At 41.3% G+C, this 19,442-nt stretch overlaps 1 protein-coding gene and 1 long non-coding RNA gene across 2 annotated transcripts in view; one reads left to right on the top strand and one right to left on the bottom strand.

The window, feature by feature from the left end:
- The window catches only part of ush2a (Usher syndrome 2A (autosomal recessive, mild)), a 360,158-nt gene that overhangs the window by 134,808 nt on the left and 205,908 nt on the right, over nucleotides 1-19,442 (top strand). Inside the window, exons 32-39 of the mRNA XM_047364117.1 lie at nucleotides 5,672-5,798; nucleotides 11,775-11,876; nucleotides 12,635-12,823; nucleotides 13,306-13,436; nucleotides 13,539-13,818; nucleotides 14,297-14,521; nucleotides 15,530-15,610; nucleotides 18,909-19,097. Coding sequence (XP_047220073.1) covers nucleotides 5,672-5,798; nucleotides 11,775-11,876; nucleotides 12,635-12,823; nucleotides 13,306-13,436; nucleotides 13,539-13,818; nucleotides 14,297-14,521; nucleotides 15,530-15,610; nucleotides 18,909-19,097 — 1,324 coding nt within the window. The remainder of the gene's footprint in view (nucleotides 1-5,671; nucleotides 5,799-11,774; nucleotides 11,877-12,634; nucleotides 12,824-13,305; nucleotides 13,437-13,538; nucleotides 13,819-14,296; nucleotides 14,522-15,529; nucleotides 15,611-18,908; nucleotides 19,098-19,442) is intronic.
- LOC124867590 lies at nucleotides 18,137-18,682 on the bottom strand. Its single transcript, XR_007038109.1, has 2 exons — nucleotides 18,313-18,682; nucleotides 18,137-18,220 (listed from the first exon to the last, which is right to left on the bottom strand). It is a non-coding gene; the product is annotated as an uncharacterized LOC124867590 (long non-coding RNA).

Genomic DNA, 19,442 nt, shown 5'->3' with positions numbered 1-19,442 from the left:
TAAGTTGTTGTGTGCTGGTAAATAGTGCACAAGGATGTCAGATCTGAAAACAAAGTATTTATTATTGCCTTCATGGAAAAAACAGAGAAAGAAAACGTTGAAGTTTAGGAAAGTCTCTTTGAAACAAAGACATTTTCAGAATGGTAAACACACAATTTAAAGTGAGAACATGCTAAAATATATTTCTTTACTATATAATAGTAAGTATTGCTATCTTCTTAGGTTCTTTAGTCCATTTACTGTTAAAATCAGATTTCTGTACATGTATTTTCTTAATTTTTATTTCCTTTCTAATAATTTTCTGACTTCACCATTTTTCTTTTATTCTTTTTGTCTAATCTGCTACTCTCTCTGTGTTTTCTTTCTTTCTCTTCAGCTAACTCTCCCTATTTTCTCTCTTACTGGCTCTCATCTAGTAAATGTGATCTGTAGCCCCTCATTGGTTTCTGTCAGGGAGACAGGGAGAGGGGAAAACTTTGAAAGTGTGTCAACGTTTGAATTGGACTGCAATTAACTCATTCCCTGCAGTCACCATGCATGAATACCAATTGCAAACTAATTAAGCTTTGCACCCTAGCACTTGCACACCAGACAACCACGCACACACCAACACACACTTGCATACATGCAGATCACCATTTTCCTAATCCATCCATACAGCTACTTGTAGAAGGGTTAAGAGTCAGTCACTTTGATGATGAAAGTGATAGTGAGAGATGATTACACATACATTCACAAGGCCACTAAAGAATAGCACAAGGCACACTTGAACATACATACATGCACATTGGTTCTCCATCAGTGTCACATTGGAATGTATGTTAGCAAAATGTCTTTATAAGTGGGTAAATATGTAAAGCATGTGTGTGGTGTATTGCAAGATGTGTGATGAACTGTCTGTGTGTCTTCTCCGACTGGGTTGATTCCTTTGTTTAGGTTAGTTTGAGGTAATTACCAGTAGGAGTGGTGTCACGGCTTATTAGTGTTCCCCTAGATACATATAGCTGGGCCCATTACTTTCCCCTATTAGCCTGTTGAGCTAGCCTAATGGGATTAGCAGTGCAGGGGGGTAATTTAGCATGACACAGGGAAGTGATATGCTCATAAATAAGTGCATGTGTGAGCTGTCACACACATGCTTATGTAAAAACACATGAACATACACAAATTACCTTTCTCTATTTAGCGATACATAGAAGTGCTATAGTAGAGATTAGTGGTCAGTTATATAAGAGAAAGTCTTGAAACAGACATAAACAGTACATTGCTTTGCAGTGTCTTTGCATGGTGCTGGTGCACCAGAAATAGCAGGCTTGTATATGACAATGAGTGAAAAAGAAGCTAAAGTAACACAGAAAACTACAGTAGACTTTACAAAAGTCAGTATTTAGAAATGTCTATCTTTGGTGAAGCCAAAGAAAAGAGGGGATTCTCAAATTGCTTTACACATTTTTAGGCCTGCAGCATAGCTTTTAAAATGTGTCCACTTGGGGCTTTAGCTTTGCACACCAGTCTTTGCTGTGTTTCTTCCGTATTTTAGTTGACGCACCATTTTTATTAATCTTTGTCAGTTGCAATTTTTTATGTGTCTCCCTGACTTACTGGGTAAGAATAAGGCAGGATAGATCCTTTTACAGAAAGATAAACTATGTAACTTATGATGTTTAGGACTAGCTGGAATTTGTTTAGAGGCAGTAAACTCCTGCAACCAATTAAAAATCAGTAGTGAAGCCAAAATTTGAGGAATTTCTAATTCACTGATAATAATCTACACCTTTATATAAATACAAATATAAAGTAAAATGTAATAAAAAATGAACATGAAAACTTAAACATTTCTTTTGACAGAGGTTTTGTAAGAATTTGCCTTTTTTGTTATTTCTGCACAATGTCAATTTACCTGGTTTTAAATAATACAATTATATTTGTAAAAATGTAAATGTATTCCAAAAATTTAGTTAATCAAACCGGTGTCAGAAGAATCAATGAAGATATTGAATGAGAGCTCACCCTTAGGAAAAACAAAGGAAACCCAAATGTTTTCAGATTTTAAAAGTATCGAAAGTTTTTACCCTTGTTCTCTTTTTTTTTTTCCTTGTGTTTGATGAAATTTGGATTTTTTGTCCATTCTGGTTTTTTTTAGATTGAATATACAGGTCCTTCTCAAAATATTAGCATATTGTGATAAAGTTAATTATTTTCCATAATGTCATGATGAAAATTTAACGTTCATATATTTTAGATTCATTGCACACTAACTGAAATATTTCAGGTCTTTTATTGTCTTAATACGGATGATTGTGGCATACAGCTCATGAAAACCCAAAATTCCTATCTCACAAAATTAGCATATCATTAAAAGGGTCTCTAAATGAGCTATGAACCTAATCATCTGAATCAACGAGTTAACTCTAAACACCTGCAAAAGATTCCTGAGGCCTTTAAAACTCCCAGCCTGGTTCATCACTCAAAACCCCAATCATGGGTAAGACTGCCGACCTGACTGCTGTCCAGAAGGCCACTATTGACACCCTCAAGCAAGAGGGTAAGACACAGAAAGAAATTTCTGAATGAATAGGCTGTTCCCAGAGTGCTGTATCAAGGCACCTCAGTGGGAAGTCTGTGGGAAGGAAAAAGTGTGGCAGAAAACGCTGCACAACGGGAAGAGGTGACCGGACCCTGAGGAAGATTGTGGAGAAGGGCCGATTCCAGACCTTGGGGGACCTGCGGAAGCAGTGGACTGAGTCTGGAGTAGAAACATCCAGAGCCACCATGCACAGGCGTGTGCAGGAAATAGGCTACAGGTGCCGCATTCCCCAGGTTAAGCCACTTTTGAACCAGAAACAGCAGCAGAAGCGCCTGACCTGGGCTACAGAGAAGCAGCACTGGACTGTTGCTCAGTGGTCCAAAGTACTTTTTTCGGATGAAAGCAAATTCTGCATGTCATTCGGAAATCAAGGTGCCAGAGTCTGGAGGAAGACTGGGGAGAAGGAAATGCCAAAATGCCAGAAGTCCAGTGTCAAGTACCCACAGTCAGTGATGGTCTGGGGTGCCGTGTCAGCTGCTGGTGTTGGTCTACTGTGTTTTATCAAGGGCAGGGTCAATGCAGCTAGCTATCAGGAGATTTTAGAGCACTTCATGCTTCCATCTGCTGAAAAGCTTTATGGAGATGAAGATTTCATTTTTCAGCACGACCTGGCACCTGTGCACAGTGTCAAACCCACTGGTAAATGGTTTACTGACCATGGTGTCACTGTGCTCAATTGGCCTGCCAACTCTCCTGACCTGAACCCCATAGAGAATCTGTGGGATATTGTGAAGAGAACGTTGAGAGACTCAAGACCCAACATTCTGGATGAGCTAAAGGCTGCTATCGAAGCATCCTGGGCCTCCATAAGACCTCAGCAGTGCCACAGGCTGATTGCCTCCATGCCACGCCGCATTGAAGCAGTCATTTCTGCCAAAGGATTCCCGACCAAGTATTGAATGCATAACTGTACATGATTATTTGAAGGTTGACGTTTTTTGTATTAAAAACACTTTCCTTTTATTGGTCGGATGAAATATGCTAATTTTGTGAGATAGGAATTTTGGGTTTTCATGAGCTGTATGTCAAAATCATCCATATTAAGACAATAAAAGACCTGAAATATTTCAGTTAGTGTGCAATGAATCTAAAATATATGAATGTTAAATTTTCATCATTACATTATGGAAAACTTTATCACAATATGCTAATATTTTGAGAAGGACCTGTACTATACGATATACACACATATGCTTTAAACCAGATGTTTACACATTCTGTATATTAACACATTAAAACCGCCTAAAGTTTTCCTGGTTGAGGTCAGGGTGATCAAAATTATTTTTATTTCCTCATGATGATCTTTCCTAATGATGCTATTACATCGGTGAAGTCCACCATTCCTTCCTGTAGCATAAAACACAGCATGATGCTGCCACCCCTTATTTTACAGTTGCTGTAATATTCTCATGCTTGCAAGCTTTCGCCTTTTTCCTCAAAATGTAATTGTAGTCATTAAGTCCAAACACTTCAATTTTAGTTTTGTTAGACTACAGTACAGGGTTTCCAAAAATGTAGTTCTTTCTCCCTTAGTGTATTTAAAAACTTTCATCTGACTTTTTTAGGCCGCTTTTGAGGATAATGACTCTTTCCTTGTTGCACACATTTAATCTCTGGGGCAAAGAACCATGTCTCTTTCCTGAACAGTATGATGACTGGAGATTCCCCTGGTGCTTACATGTGTGTATATGTTTGAAGCAATTGTGGAACCTTTTGTCGTCTGTAAATAGTACCCAAGGATAAACTTGTTGAGGTCCACAATTCTCTATTAATGTCTGGATTGGTTTCTTTTCGTTCTCCCACAATGCCACATAAGGAAGTAGTGTTTTTGAAGTGTTGCCTTAAAGTCCACAGGTGTGTCTCCATTTAACGCAGATGTTGTCATTATTCAGAGGTTCACAAATCAGCATCTGGACTTTTCTAGATTGGTCAAAGTCATACTAATCTTAGTGTATGTAAACTTCTGAATCTGAAAAGAGTGGTAGAATAATTATCTAAAAAGTTGAAAAGTTTAGTCTGATTTAATAATAGTGTGAAAAAAAGTTGTATTTTCATATAACGTATATATAGTAAATATCTGTTTTTTTAGTCTATATGCTGCATTTGGAGCGGTTAAACTCCTTGAAAAGCCACAGGAGTGGTACTTTGGTTTTACATGCTTTGTTTGAGTGTATCCACCAGCTTTTGGGATCATATGCTGTATAATAGAGAGATTGGTAGTGGGGCATCCAACAGCACATACACATCAGTCTAGTGCTGAAGCACTCAGAGAATGACAACAATGCTTGAGTGGGTTTTCCTAAATTGAGGTGTGTTTTTAATCCAGCTGTTTACTCAAAACACACATCTGCCGCTGATCGTCCGCGTTGCCTGACAAAATGAAAGTGACCGCCAAGGTTTTCTTCTGGAGTGCTTCCTGGTAAAACCACCATCAATCTTTAGTCTATTGAACAAAACGACTTGAGTGGCAGCAGTACTCTAAATGTTCTGCTCAAGGGCACCTCAGCAGCAATTTCTGGGATGTTTGAGTGTATAATTTCACAGCTAGTAGTTTCCAGTCAAGGAATTAAAAAGTGTTTTTGTATAATGGTTGGAGGTGAGCAAAAAGAGGTAAATAGACTCCTATGTTGTCTCGTTAAGTAGAGCTGGCTAGCGATAGCAGTAAAGATGTCAGAGGCTGATATACTTCATATATTTATTGATCTCATCATTAAATCTTCATCACTGTGCATTTGTCTGTCGGTGTGTGTGCGTGTTTATTCACATTTATGTGATTTTTTGTTTTACTCTATCGCTTCTCGCCTACTTACTGCTAAAAGCTGATCAGAACAATGATGTCAAACATAACTGGTAGCAAAAAGCTCTGTAACAACACTTTGATCATAATATGTACACGTTTGTGTTCTTCTAAGGTGTTTTGGGTATTCTTAAAGTCTAAGCAAGCGTTCAGTTTTTGCTCTAATTTGTAGATTGACTTTGCTAATTGCTTTAAAGACATAGACCTTTAGTCAATGTTTACAAATACATTTGTGTTTAAGTTCATTCCTGTATTGTGGGTTTATATTGCTTGTTTATTTTTTGTAGGGTTCAGCAGTGGTTGTAAGTGTACAGGGTGACGGGGAACACCGCTACAATGATGGCCAGTGGCACAGTATAATAGCAACTAGACAACGGGCCGTGGGAACAATCGTGATAAACCATCAATATAGCGGTAACTATTTTTATATTAATACCAAGCATTCTGTACGTCTGCTTCTTGTGTAGGTGGGTAAATGTATGAGTGGGTACATCTTGCTTCACTATGTATGAAAGGAACATGTCAGGTATGTCCTTAGGGACAAACAATATTGTGTGTCTAACAACAAAAGAACCTAGAGACTACATTTAAATGTAGATAGTATTAATCATTTTGTACGTATTATAATATTTTAATTCCAAATTAGTGTCAAGTCCGGAAAAATTTTAAAATAAAATTGTGTGTGTTTTGTTAGTTGTTTTTATTTTCCAGGAATCTCATAGGAACTTTGATTCTGACATTCTGACGTAGAGTCAGTTTAATTTAAGTCATGATAATATTTTTTATTTATAGTGTTTTATAGGAAACTCGGACGCTTCACAAACAAATGTAGGCGTAAAGTGGCATGGTCAATGGGAGTCTTACAGAAAAAGGAAAATCTTACATTATGAAATTGCAGATAAAGAGTTTCTGTGGCCAAGTTTACTAATTTTTATGTTAGCCTTCAACTTAACCAGATAAAATGTGTGAAATGAATTATCTGTTAATTTAGCACTAGTATAAAGAGACATTGTATGCTGGTTATAGACCTACTTATGTGATCCAAATCAAGTGATTAACTTATCTCTTCAGTCAGATAAACCGAATCTAAACAGGCATTTTTCTTTAAACAAATATACACATATTATTCTGAATTAGAAACACCTGCTTGAGGTTGTTAGCTGCATGAAGACACCTGTCTACCCCACACAATCAGTAAGACTCTTACCTACTGACAAAGACCAAAGAGCTGTCCAAAGACAACATTGTAGACCTCCACAAGGCTGAAAAGGGCTACGGAGCAATTGCCAGCTTGGTGAAAAAAGATCAACTGTTGGAGCAATTATTAGAAAATGGAAGAAGCTAAGCATGACTGTCAATCTTCCTCGAACTGGGGCTCCATGCAAGATCTCACCTCGTGGCATATCAGTAACCCTAATAAAGATGAGGAATCAGCCCAGAACTACAGGGGAGGATTTTGGGGAACAACCGCCTTCCCTCAGTTAGAGCATTGAAGATGGGTCGTGGCTGGGTCTTCCAACATGACAAAGATCCAAAGCACACAGCCAGGATAACCAAGGAGTGGCTCCGTAAGAAGCATGTCAAGTTTCTGCATTAAGAAGCATGTCAAGTTTCTGCAGTGGCCTAATCAGTATCCATACCTAAACTCTATAGAAAATCTTTGGAGAGAGCTCAAACTCCACCCAGAAACCTGGCTGATCTGGAGAAGATCTGTGTGGAGGAATGGGCCAAAATCCCTGCTGCAGTTTGTGCAAACCTGGTGAACTACCTCAGGACCTTCTCCTCAAATATTCCAGTTAGACCCCGGTCTATTCAGTATTCATCTTTCTCAAACAAGCCCTTTAGGATCTTCAGGTTCACTGCATTAGGCCACAGTCCACATCATTATCAGCATGTTCTTTTGACCTCTTATAAATTCCTGTTCCAACATCTAGTTACTTCACTTAAGGAGCTCAATCAAACTATAACATTTTCCCAAAAAGTTCACATTTTTGTAAAGTTAACTACGTAGAGAAAATAGAAAGGTATACCAAGGTATCCCACATATCTCCAATCCAGTATGAGCACAAAAAGAATACTTGTCACTTGCAAAGTTATATAAAGTCTGCTATAAGTGGGGTTATTTATAAAATCCAATTTTCCCATATTTGCTTGAATTTATCCTTCTGAATTCTCAAGGAATAAGTCATCTTTTCCATTTTATATATTTCTAGTACTATGTTGTGCCACTCCTCCATTGTGGGAGGTGCTGGGTCGAGCCATTTTCTAGTTATAGATTTCTTACTTGCTGCGAGCAAGGCTTGCAGCAGCTTTATGTCCTTTTGTGTCAATGCATGCACATTCCCAAGATAAAGAGAGTTAAAGTCCATAGATATTTTAGACTTAAATACGTTGTTTAATTTCTTAATATGTCTCCAGAACTGGTTAAGGTTGGGACAGTTCCAAAAAATATGTAGTGGTTTGCCACACTCTCCCAGCACTGTCTCGAGAGGGTCTGAGTCTGGCCTTTAACTTGATGTGGGGTCCTAAAATATCTTATCATTTTTTTCCAACAGTGTTCTCTCCATTCTGTGGAATTAGTGGATGACCACTGGAAAATGCAAATTTGTCTCCATGCTTCGTCTGAAATCTCAATTCCTGATTCCCTTTCCCATCTTCTTTTAACATGCCTCCTTGAACCGCCACCTTAACGTGGTGGAGGGGTTTGAGTGCTCGAATGATCCTAGAGGCTATGTTGTCTGGGGCTTAAATGCCCCTGGTAGGGTCTCCCATGGCAAACAGGCTCTAGGTGACGGGTCAGACAAAGAGCGGTTCAAGAACCCCTCATGACGACTACAAAATAGAGGCACATGACGTCGCCCGGTACGGCGGAGCCGGGGTCCCACCCTGGAGCCAGGCCTGGGGTCGGGACTCGTCGGAGAGCGCCTGGTGGCTGGGTTGCTCCTCGCGGGACCTGGCCGGGCCAAGCCCGAACGAGAGACGCGAGACCATCCCCCCGTGGGCCCACCACCTGCAGGGGGAACCGTGAGGGACCGGTGCAAAGAGGATTGGGTGGTGGACGAAGGTGGAGACCTCGGCGGCGCAATCCCTGGATGCTTAGGCTGGCTCTAGGGACGTGGAATGTCACCTCGCTGGGGGGCAAGGAGCCTGAGCTGGTGCGGGAGGTCGAGAGATATCGACTAGAAATACTCGGGCTCGCCTCCACGCATAGCGTGGGCTCTGGAACCCATCTCCTCGAGAGGGGCTGGACTCTCTTCTACTCTGGAGTGGCCCACGGGGAGAGGCGGCAGGTTGGGGTGGGTTTGCTTGTCGCCCCCCAGCTCAGCCGTCTCGTGTTGAGGTTTACCCCAGTGGATGAGAGGGTCGCATCCCTGCGCCTTCGAGTTGGGGAGAGGTCTCTGACTATCATTTCAGCCTACGGGCCGAGTGGTAGTGCGGAGTACCCGGCCTTCTTTGCGTCCCTGTCGGGGGTGCTGGATAGTGCCCCTCCTTGGGACTCCATTATTCTGCTGGGGGACTTCAACGCCCACGTGGGAAATAACAGTGACATCTGGAGAGGCGTGATCGGGAGGAATGGCCTCCCCGATCTGAATCCGAGCGGTGTTTTGTTATTGGACTTCTGTGCTAGTCACAGATTGTCCATAATGAACACCATGTTCAAACATAAGGGTGTCCATCAGTGCACTTGGCACCAGGATACCCTAGGCAGGAGGTCAATGATCGACTTTGTTGTCGTATCATCAGACCTTTGGCCGCATGTTTTGGACACTCGGGTGAAGAGAGGGGCTGAGCTGTCCACTGATTACCACCTGGTGGTGAGTTGGATCCGCTGGAGGAGGAGAAAGCCGGACAGACTTGGCAGGCCCAAGCGCATAGTGAGGGTCTGCTGGGAACGTCTGGCGGACCCCTTGGCCAGGGAGCTTTGACCAGATTCAAAGCTCTCACCTCCGGGAGAGCTTTGACCAGATTCCGAGGGATGTTGGAGACATAGAGTCCGAGTGGACCATGCTCTAGGCATCTATTGTCGATGCTGCTGCCCGTAGCTGCGGCCGTAAGGTCTGCGGTGCCTGTCGTGGCGGCCGGTGGAAGGAGTACTTCGAGGATCTCCTCAATCCTGCCATCACGCATTCCCTGGTGGAAACGGAGGCTGGGGACTCGGGGTTGGACTCTTTCATCACCCAGGCTGAAGTCACAGAGGTGGTTAAAAAGCTCCGCTGTGGCAGGGCTTCGTGGTTGGATGAGATCCGCCCTGAGTACCTCAAGTCTTTGGATGTTGTGGGGCTGTCATGGTTGACATGCCTCTTCAACATTGCGTGGCAGACGGGGACAGTGCCTTTGGATTGGCAGACTGGGGTGGTGGTCCCCCTACATGAGAAGGGTGACCGGAGGGTGTGTTCCAACTACAGTGGGATCACACTCCTCAGCCTCCCTGGTAAGGCCTACGTCAGGGTATTGGAGAGGAGAGTCCGGCCAATAGTCGAACCCTGGCTTCAGGAGGAGCAGTGTGGTTTTCGTCCCGGCCGTGGAACACTGGACCAGCTCTATACCCTCTACAGGGTACTTGAGGATTCATGGGAGTTTGCCCACATGTGTTTTGTGAACCTGGAGAAGGCATTCGACTGTGTCCCTCGTGATGCCCTGTGGGGAGTGCTCCAGGAGTATGGAATCGGGGGCCCTTTACTAGGGGCCATCTGATCTCTGTACAAGCGGAGCAGGAGTTTGGTTCGCATTGCCGGGACTAAGTCGGACCTGTTCCTGGTGCATGTTGGACTCTGACAGGGCTGCCCTTTGTCACCGGTCCTGTTCATAACTTTTATGGACAGGATTTCTAGACGCAGCCAAGGGCCGGAGGGGGTCTGGTTTGGAGACCAGAGGATTTCGTCTCTTCTTTTTGCAGATGACGTGGTCCTGCCGGCCCCTCTAGCCAAGACCTACAGCATGCACTGGGGCGGTTCGCAGCCGAGTGTGAAGCGGCTGGGATGAAGATCAGCTCCTCCAAGTCCGAGGCCATGGTTCTCGACCGGAAAAGGGTGGCTTGTCCTCTTCAGGTTGGAGGGGAGTTCCTGCCTCAAGTGGAGGAGTTTAAGTATCTCGGGGTCTTGTTCACGAGTGAGGGAAGAATGGAGCGGGAGATTGACAGACGGATCGGTGCGGCTGCCACAGTAATAGGGGGGCGCTGTGCCGGTCCGTTGTGGTGAAGAGAGAGCTGAGCCGAAAAGCAAAGCTCTCGATTTACTGGTCGGTCTACGTTCCTACCCTCACCTATGGCCATGAACTTTGGGTCATGACCGAAAGAACGAGATCCCGGATACAAGCGGCGGAAATGAGCTTCCTCCGTAGGGTGGCCGGGCACTCCCTTAGAGATAGGATGAGGAGCTCGGCCATCCGGGAGGGACTCGGAGTAGAGCCGCTGCTCCTCCACATCGAGAGGAGCCAGTTGAGGTGGCTCGGGCATCTATACCGGATGCCTCCTGGACGCCTTCCTCGGGAGGTGTTCCAGGCACGTCCCACCGGGAGGAGGCCCAGGGGACGGCCCAGGACACGCTGGAGGGAGTATGTCTCTCGGCTGGCCTGGGAACGCCTTGGGCTCCCCCTGGAGGAACTGGAGGAGGTGTCTGGAGAGAGGGACGTCTGGGCGTCTCTGCTGAGTCGGTTGCCCCCGCGACCCGGTCCCAGATAAAGCGGAAGATGACGAGTACGAGTACGAGGTGTTCTCATTCGTAGCGAGTAGGAGAGCCTCATATAATTTTGAGATTGTTTTTGTGATTGCGGACTGATATGCTGACAATAAGATGTTAAACATTTCTGTTTCTACTATTGTTGGGTTCTTATGTCTGCAATTTTTATCGGGATAGTGACGTAATTGCAGGTACCTATAGAAATAATTTGTTTGTAGTCCATAGTTCCCTCCAGAAACTGGAAACTCTGCTGGGCTCCTTTCTTTGTGAAGGACCAGTAGGTGGTCAAGCCATTTGTTATCCACTCCTTGAATATTATGTCGCTCCTGTTAGGGATGAACTCCGTATCATGAACACGCCACCTAAACAGGCCTTTTTTAAGTGGTGTAACAGCACTTAATCTTTTTGATGCTATATTTAGCTTATAAGTTTTTAAAATGGCTTTAGGGATATTTTCAATATTGGCAAAAACCAAGAATAAAACTGAATCCTCCGTTCAAGAGTAGTGTTCTTATGTATCCGTTTGCATAAGGGAGTATATTGTTAGTTCAAACCACATCTCATTTAGTCATATTTACATACACACCTTTTACCCTCATTGCTCTTATTTTGCCATCTATTATTAACCTCTAAATACTCTAATTGTAAGTACTTATTGTGGTACTTTTCTGCTCTTTTGCTTTTTGCTACCATCCTACCGTAACTGCTCCAGGAAGTGCATCAGCTTCTAGCGGGAACAGTATTATTGGTGAAAACATGGGATTGTTTATTGGAGGCCTGCCTGAAGATTTTGCTCTTTTAAGAGATGATTCAGGTAAATATCAAGTCATTGTTAGTGTAATATATGTTGATGGGTTGACTTCATGACAGCGTAACTATTGCTTTGAATGAACAATACAGCACGACAAGCCGTCACCACTTAAATCTACAACAAAATAGCTGGAAAGAAAATGACTAAAGTAGCTGCAGTGGTCCAGTCAAAGTCCAGACCTTATGATGTTTTTTTGTTGTTTTTGGTGTTACAATGCATCTTTATGCCATTGTGGCCAGAAGTTCACATCTACTCACAATGCTTATGAATGCCATTTTAAAATGGAGTTTTTCATTTTGTATTTAACCATTCTGTTTCTAGCGTAAAATGATCACACAACATACAACTTCAATGACTTCAATGAGGCACAGTTGAGGTGCAACTTGCTAAGAGACTTTTAACCAAATATTAGTGGTTAATAGTTGAGCATTGATGTGTAATCATGATACTGTGGGGATTTAAGAAAATACTATAGAATTTCAAACTTGTGCACCCAATTCATGCTTTCACAAATCATTGAAGTTGTATATTCAGTGCATTATCTAAAAAAAAACTCCAAATAATGATTAAAAGAACAAAATGAATATAGAATTTATACCCATGAGAAGTCCATATAAACTTCTATTTGAAAATTGCATTTTGTAATTTTTTTGTGGGCTACTGGTAAACCTTGAATCAACGTTAAATCATTGAGCATCCTTTAATTATTTATTTAGTAAAAATAAAGTTTTGGCTGAAAACGTGAGAGTCTGTCTTTCCAGGGGATACCCAACTGGTGCGGAGAGGCTTCTCTGGCTGCCTCAGAGACATAAGTTTAAAGATGACTGAGAGCCCTTCAGAGGAATGGAAATTACTGGATTGGAAAAAAGCCACAAAGAAGGTAGAAGTGTATGAAAGCTGGGAAGGCTGTCCTCTTCAAACTGTAAAAGGAGTCCATTTTCTGGGTGATGGTAGGATTATACTTTCAATTTCTTAGTTAATTTACCTTTTTTCTTTTCTGCAGTACACACCAACAAAGTGTACAATTTAAACTAAATCAGATAGCCTATACTGTGATATAGAAACATCTAACAACATGTTGCAGAACGTAATCAGTAACAAACAGCCCTTTGGTCTGTCAGACTGTTTATAAACATCTTCACATGATCTTCATTACCCTAATACATTTCTACTGTATCTGAATTTGGTGCTTGCTGCTAATGGTTATTGTAATGAGGTTGTTGCTTAGTGGTAAATATTGTTCTCTGTCTCAATATCAATTTCTCTAGACTTTTATTTTTTTAAGCCTTGTAAGAATGATCTGCTTATCCTGTCTTTTTGAGAGTCTGATCAAATCATATATCCCTAAAAGATATTCCATGTTTCAAATTTAACATCTTTACTTGTAATAAAAATGCACGTTGACACTAATTACATCCTGGTGTACTTGCAGGTTACTTGGAGTTAGACAGAGGTGTTTTCAGTGGAGGACACGACTTTGAAATTTCAATGGATTTCAGAACTGACCACCTCAGTGCACTTTTGCTATTTATATACAGCACACAAACTGAAGATTGTATGCTTGTAAGATCATAGATACATTTGAAGTAGCTATTTTAGAAACAGAGACATACTTTGATCATGTTTATTTGTAATATCAATCATACTCGTGTTTTTTTTTTCCAGGTAGAACTCGAAGCCGGTCTCTTGTCCTTTATTCTGACGTCTGGTGGCCATACGACTGAACTCCGCATGTGGGTGGGACTTAGCTACTGCGATGGAGACTGGAAACAATTGTCATTGGCAAAACGGGGCTCTCTCATCTTTGCCGCAGTGGATGAGTGGGCTGAGGAAATTAGGGCAGTGGGAGGGGCAGCAAGACTGAGAGTTGACTCACCGTTGTACTTGGGCGGTGTGCCGACTGAACTCGCGCATTCAGTTCTGAACGTTCAAAGTCACAAACACGGTAAGATGCATAAAGATTTCAGGTGTTCAAGGTTGAATTTCTTTTAGAAGAGCCGTGACTTTTATTTTTTATATTTTTGGTCGCTTTAGTTCTATTTTGTACAAACTCCTAATACTTCTAAACAAATGGATTTAATTTGCGAAGGAGCCCTGTGGTTATGGTTTTCTTCCTGTGAAGTTTTATAGCTAAGCCTATGCCTATAAATGTTTTCTGTTATAAACTGTCCTCCTTACCTTCTAGTAAGAGAAATTGAAGGATTATCAGGTCATTGCAAGTTTACTAACCCTGTGTTCAACTTATCTTCCAGTATGCCAGTGGCGTAATTACACAGTCATAATTGGGAGTGTTTTGTATGATGAGAAATATTTATAACTCAGTGAAGAGTAATACTACTCAAATCTAAACAAATATGTAAAGCATTAATCCTTGTATGTGCAATACTCATTCTCTCCCTTTGTTCGTTCATTTTCTTTCACAGGGCTTGGAGGTTGCATACGGGGTCTAACTGTTCGCAGTGATGAAAGAACCCCTTCTGTCAGTGGAAGTATTAATCTCTTGGTTGCCTACCGCCGTTCTGTTAGAGTCAACTTAGATGGCTGTCCTACCAGTGAAAGCCGGTTTAACTGCAGAGGAAATGATTCAGTGCTTGTTTACACTGGGAGACAGACACAAGCCACAGATAATAGTTTGCAGCCTTTCACAGGTAACAATGTGCAGTTTACATGCAGATGTATACATTTAAACATTAATAAAACGGTATTTTATTCTAGTAATTTGTGTAAAAAAGTTAAACATATTGTCCAGATTCATTAAACAGAGTGACATATGTTGAATTTTGATTATTATGGCTTAAATCTATTGAAAACTCAAAATTCAGTTTCTCAGAAAACTTGAATACTAAATTAAACCAATACAAAAAGATTTTTAAAATAGAAATGTCAGCCTATTGAAAAGTATTCCATGTACTGCATAGTAGATATACTCAGTATTCGGCCAGGGCTTCTTTTGCATGAATGACAATGCATCAGTGTGGCGTGGCATGGAGGCGATCAGCCTGTAGCGCCGCTGACGTGTTAAAGAAGCTCAGGTTGCTTTGATAGCAGCCTTCAGGTCATCTGGATTATGAAGTCTGGTGTCTCTTAGGTCAGGGGAGTTTGTGTAAATTTTGTATTTAATTTTAAATTTAATCAAGTACAATGATACCACGGCAAGTTCCCTTTTATCTTAGTATCTAATTCTTAACACCAAATCCCCTCAGCCTGCTTTATTTATTTTTTGCTTAGCTTAAAAAATATATTTGAAGTACAAAAAATGCAAAAAATGTGCCTATCCACATTCTTTTATACTGCAGAAGTTATAAATGAAAGTGATGAGCTAATATTAGTCAGGCCAGGGGTTAGGGGTGCCTCCAGCTTAGTTCTGAATTTGATGCTTATCTTCACCTGCAAGGAGGGGTTTAAAAAATCTGTTTGGACTGATGCATCATCTGAAACAATGTGTTTCTGGGTATTTGTGAACAAAGTTATGAAGATTTACTGCAAGATAATAAAGTTGGGGTTACTTTTGAAAAAAAAAAAAACTGTGTTCCTTGTATTTTTCCAAATGCACCTTCTCTGATTATAATAAATATGTACTTTCTCTATCTCATGATTTCTCTCCCCCCCACCACCACCACCACCACCTTTTGTGCAAACAAAACACACGTTTTAAGAGTACTTGTACAGGTTTGTCGCCTTGGCTCCAGGAGGTTTGGCAGCATCACAGTGGCAGAGAGGACGGAGTTGTGGTAAAGGTATGACATCTCTTTAACAGTAGGTGGTATTCTTTTGTGTACTGTTGGATGTTATTATGTTTAAAGATGATGATCACAAGGCTTACACATGTAACTCTTTACCACGGTCCATTTTGTAAAACATCTTTGCATAGAGTGTCTATTCATTTTTCCCGAGATTCCTCATTATTCCAGGTTGTCAAATTAAAAATTTTTCTGTAACCTTAACATATTTTTCAGGCGAAACCAGCATTATCTTGGATAGTATGTTAGCCTTATTGAAGGCCATCTATATTACTAGGGTCTGACGTTATAAGAGATTGATAAGGCCTCTATAAAGGGCATCACAGTAAAAGGCCGTTAACCCAGAATGGCTTATATGGTCCCTTGTGTAATATAAAGCTGCTCGTTAGTAGTGAACGATACACTAGTAGGTCTCAGAACGCCATCCTATGAGCAGAGAGAGAGACAAATTGAAAAAAAGTAGAAAGTGCTAAAAACAGGAATAAATGAAGGATGACGAGGGATTGAGGAGTTAAGGACTGAGAAAATTTAAGAGGAGGGAAGGAATGCAAACAATCAGAAAGGTTTTTAAATAAAACTTACACAGCAGGAAGGGATTGGTGTAAAAGGAATGAAGAAATGTGCCTGGCAATTGAGTAATACAGTGAGAAAAAATGATGACTGCAAACAAGAAGATGTTGAAATGAACATGACTAATTAAATAGTTTAGAAAGCAGCGAGGGCAATTCAAAAAAATAAGGACCATAGATAAAAAAACGAGTGCCTTGAGAAACAAAGCAGATAATAAAAGGTAAAAACAGGTGTAAACAAAAGGTCCAAGAATACCTGATGACAAAACACATGAGAGGCAAAGATCACAAGGGAGTAGCAAAAAGAGACCTTGATGGACATCCCTGAGCGGCCGATGATATTTGGGAAAAAAGGCAACAGGGAAAGGTGGGAGGCTGAATGCTGTGAAATATAGCCGTGAATGAATGGCTGCCTGTATTAAATCAGTGCTGAAAAAGTTACTACTCTCATAAATACTATTTATGCTAATGGTTACGTATGATTTACTGAGCCTATTAAAAACGAAGAGATGGGAAAAGCTTTTTCTTTAATCTCATGTGCTGTCTACCTGTTGTTTCTGTTTTTTTATTGATATACTTTTCTCTTTAGGGTTGACTTGACTTTTCCATGCGGTAAACAAGATTTTTCATCTTTTTTATTAAGCACTTTTAGGTGCATCACAGTAGATTGGAATATTCAAAAAGTGAAACTCATGTATTGTGAAGATTCATTCCAGGCAGTGATATATTTCAAACATTTATCCGTATTAGTTTTAATGATTATGGTTTACTGCTAATGGAAACCCAAAACTCGGTTGATCAGAATTGGGGAGGACCATTGCTAAAGAACCAATGACCCTCACAAAAAGAGTGGAAGGAAAAAGTGTTTTAGAAAAAGATGCGGAAGCAACAGGGATAACCTGGGCCTTGAGAGGATTGTGAAGACATCTCATTGAACAGTTTGAGGAAGATTCACAAGGTGTGGACTGCAGCTGGAATCAGTGCTTCAGGAGACACTACACACACAGGTTATCAGGAGATGAACTACAAGTGTTGGGTTCTTTGTGTTCAGCAACTCCTGAACCAGAGACGGCGTCAGAAGCGTCTTACCCAAGCTAAGAAGAAAAAATTATGGTCTGTTGCTCAGTGTTCCAAAGTCCTCTTCAGATGAAAGTAAATTCTGTGTTTCATTGGTATTTTGAGGAAGAATGCAGAGAGATAAAATAGAAGTTGCTAATGATTTGATGTGCTCTTCAATTTGCTGGTGTTGGTCCTCTGAGTTACACCCAGTCCAAATACACTGTTGCTGTCTGTCAGGAACATTTTAAGCACTTCTGGCTTCTCTCTGCAAGTTTTACGGAGATGCTGATTTCATTTTCCAGGAGGACTTGGCACCTGCACACAGCCAAATGTACCAATACATGTTTTAAATGACTATGGCCTCACTGTGCTTGATCAGCATGCAGACTCACCGGACCTAAACCCTATAGTGGATTTGTGGGGTGTTGTTAAAAGAGAGTTGAGAGACTCCAGACCCAGCAATGCATATGTGCTGAAGGTTGCTACCTGGCTTCTTGAGCACCTCAGCAGTAAAAGTGCATTGATAATTGATGTAAAAGGAGCCCTGGCCAAATTTTGAACGCATATACTGTATAGTACATAGCTTTCACTAGCTCGACATTTCTTTTTTATTGTTTTTGTGTAATGTTGTAATTTTGGGAGAAAACAAAATTTGGGCTTTAGCTGTAAGTCATTATCAAAATTTACAGAAACAGACACTTGATGTATATCACTTAGTGTCTCATGAATCTATAAGTTTAATTTTTGAGTTGAATTGTTGAAATAAGTTGATTTACTGATGAAATTCAGATTTATTAAGAGGCACCGTTACTAAATGTAATGCATTTTTAAACCTCTTTTTGTCATAATGGTTGGTTTTAAGACTCTGGAAACACACAATCACGAGGATCAAAGAGAACGTTTAAATAGTTTATTATGAACACTGAGATGGGAAAGAGCTGGGACCAGGACTTGGCCAGTGGATTGGACTGGAATCGTTCTAAGTGTGAGAAAGAAAAAAAAAAACAGACTTATAAGAGCTCAGGCTTGAACACAGGAAATAACTGTGATAGTCTTAGCTGACAGACTTACTGAGAAGGGAGTCTGAGCGAGGCAGGGGGAGATAAGTCTTTCTCCACGGTGTCTGTGACGTCGGAGTGTGGACAGGCAGGTGAATTATCCTCTGAGTTCGGCTTGGAGAGTTCTTTGGGAGGCTGGGCTTGGAGTCGGATAATAAAGCAGGGACTATGAGTCGAAGGCGTCGCGGCTTAGAGTTTCCACACTCCTCCAGATATGGCACGAGACAAGAATGCCGGGACAGAAAAATCCATGAAGCACTAGGCTAGGCAGGATCTGTAGATCAGGGAAGACAAACAAGACGATTAGATTTTTAGGACAGCAAAACTGCAGAGAGCTGTTTACCACGGAGTGAACAAAATGAGCTGACGCCTTCCTCTGGCTCTCCACTCCCTAAAGAAGCCCAGCTGATTGCTCTCAGATTAGAAACACCTGTGCAGAAGCACCTGCCTGTCACGCCCTGAATGGAGAAGCAGAAAAAAACAGCACAGCACACACATAAACCTGCACAAGGCCACCGTGGACACTTTTTAAGAAAATACATTTTCATCAACACTAATCTACGTCTTACAGTCTTATCTCATTTTGATTATTTTTTCTTCTTTGACTAGTACCTACATCTGTACCACCTCCAGCCACAGTGCAGAGTATCAGCGGCTTCAGTGCCAAGGTGAGCTGGTTGGCGCCCACAAGTGACATCCGAGGGCCTATTGACAGATATGAGCTTAAAGCCTACAATAAGGACCATCCGGAAGTACCACCTATCACAGCCACATACCTTGCTAATGGAAATTTCACAGGTAAAACACATATTTTTACCCTCTAAATTATTTGTTAATGTGGGACATTTAGCCTATGTTATAGCTCCCACCATAATGCAGTCTTTAATATTCCTTTAATTGTCTTACCTTATGTTGCACTACTGATCAGTTCTTTATTTCATTTTAATTTTATTTTAACATTATTTAACCAGATAGATTAAGATCAATGACTTACTTACATATTAGCCTGGCAAAAGGCAGGGTCTCTTGAGGGAGAGGAGAAAGGCAAGCAAACAAAGTTGAAACACTGCGCTACATTAGTATATTACAAAGATTATATTTACAAAGACATGGCTAAATTTAAAACACAGGCAACAGTCTAAG

Source organism: Girardinichthys multiradiatus, chromosome 4 (genome assembly GCF_021462225.1).
Source record: "Girardinichthys multiradiatus isolate DD_20200921_A chromosome 4, DD_fGirMul_XY1, whole genome shotgun sequence".
In the NCBI taxonomy this organism is placed as follows: Eukaryota; Metazoa; Chordata; class Actinopteri; order Cyprinodontiformes; family Goodeidae; genus Girardinichthys; species Girardinichthys multiradiatus.
This window is presented reverse-complemented; position numbering and strand designations above follow the sequence as displayed.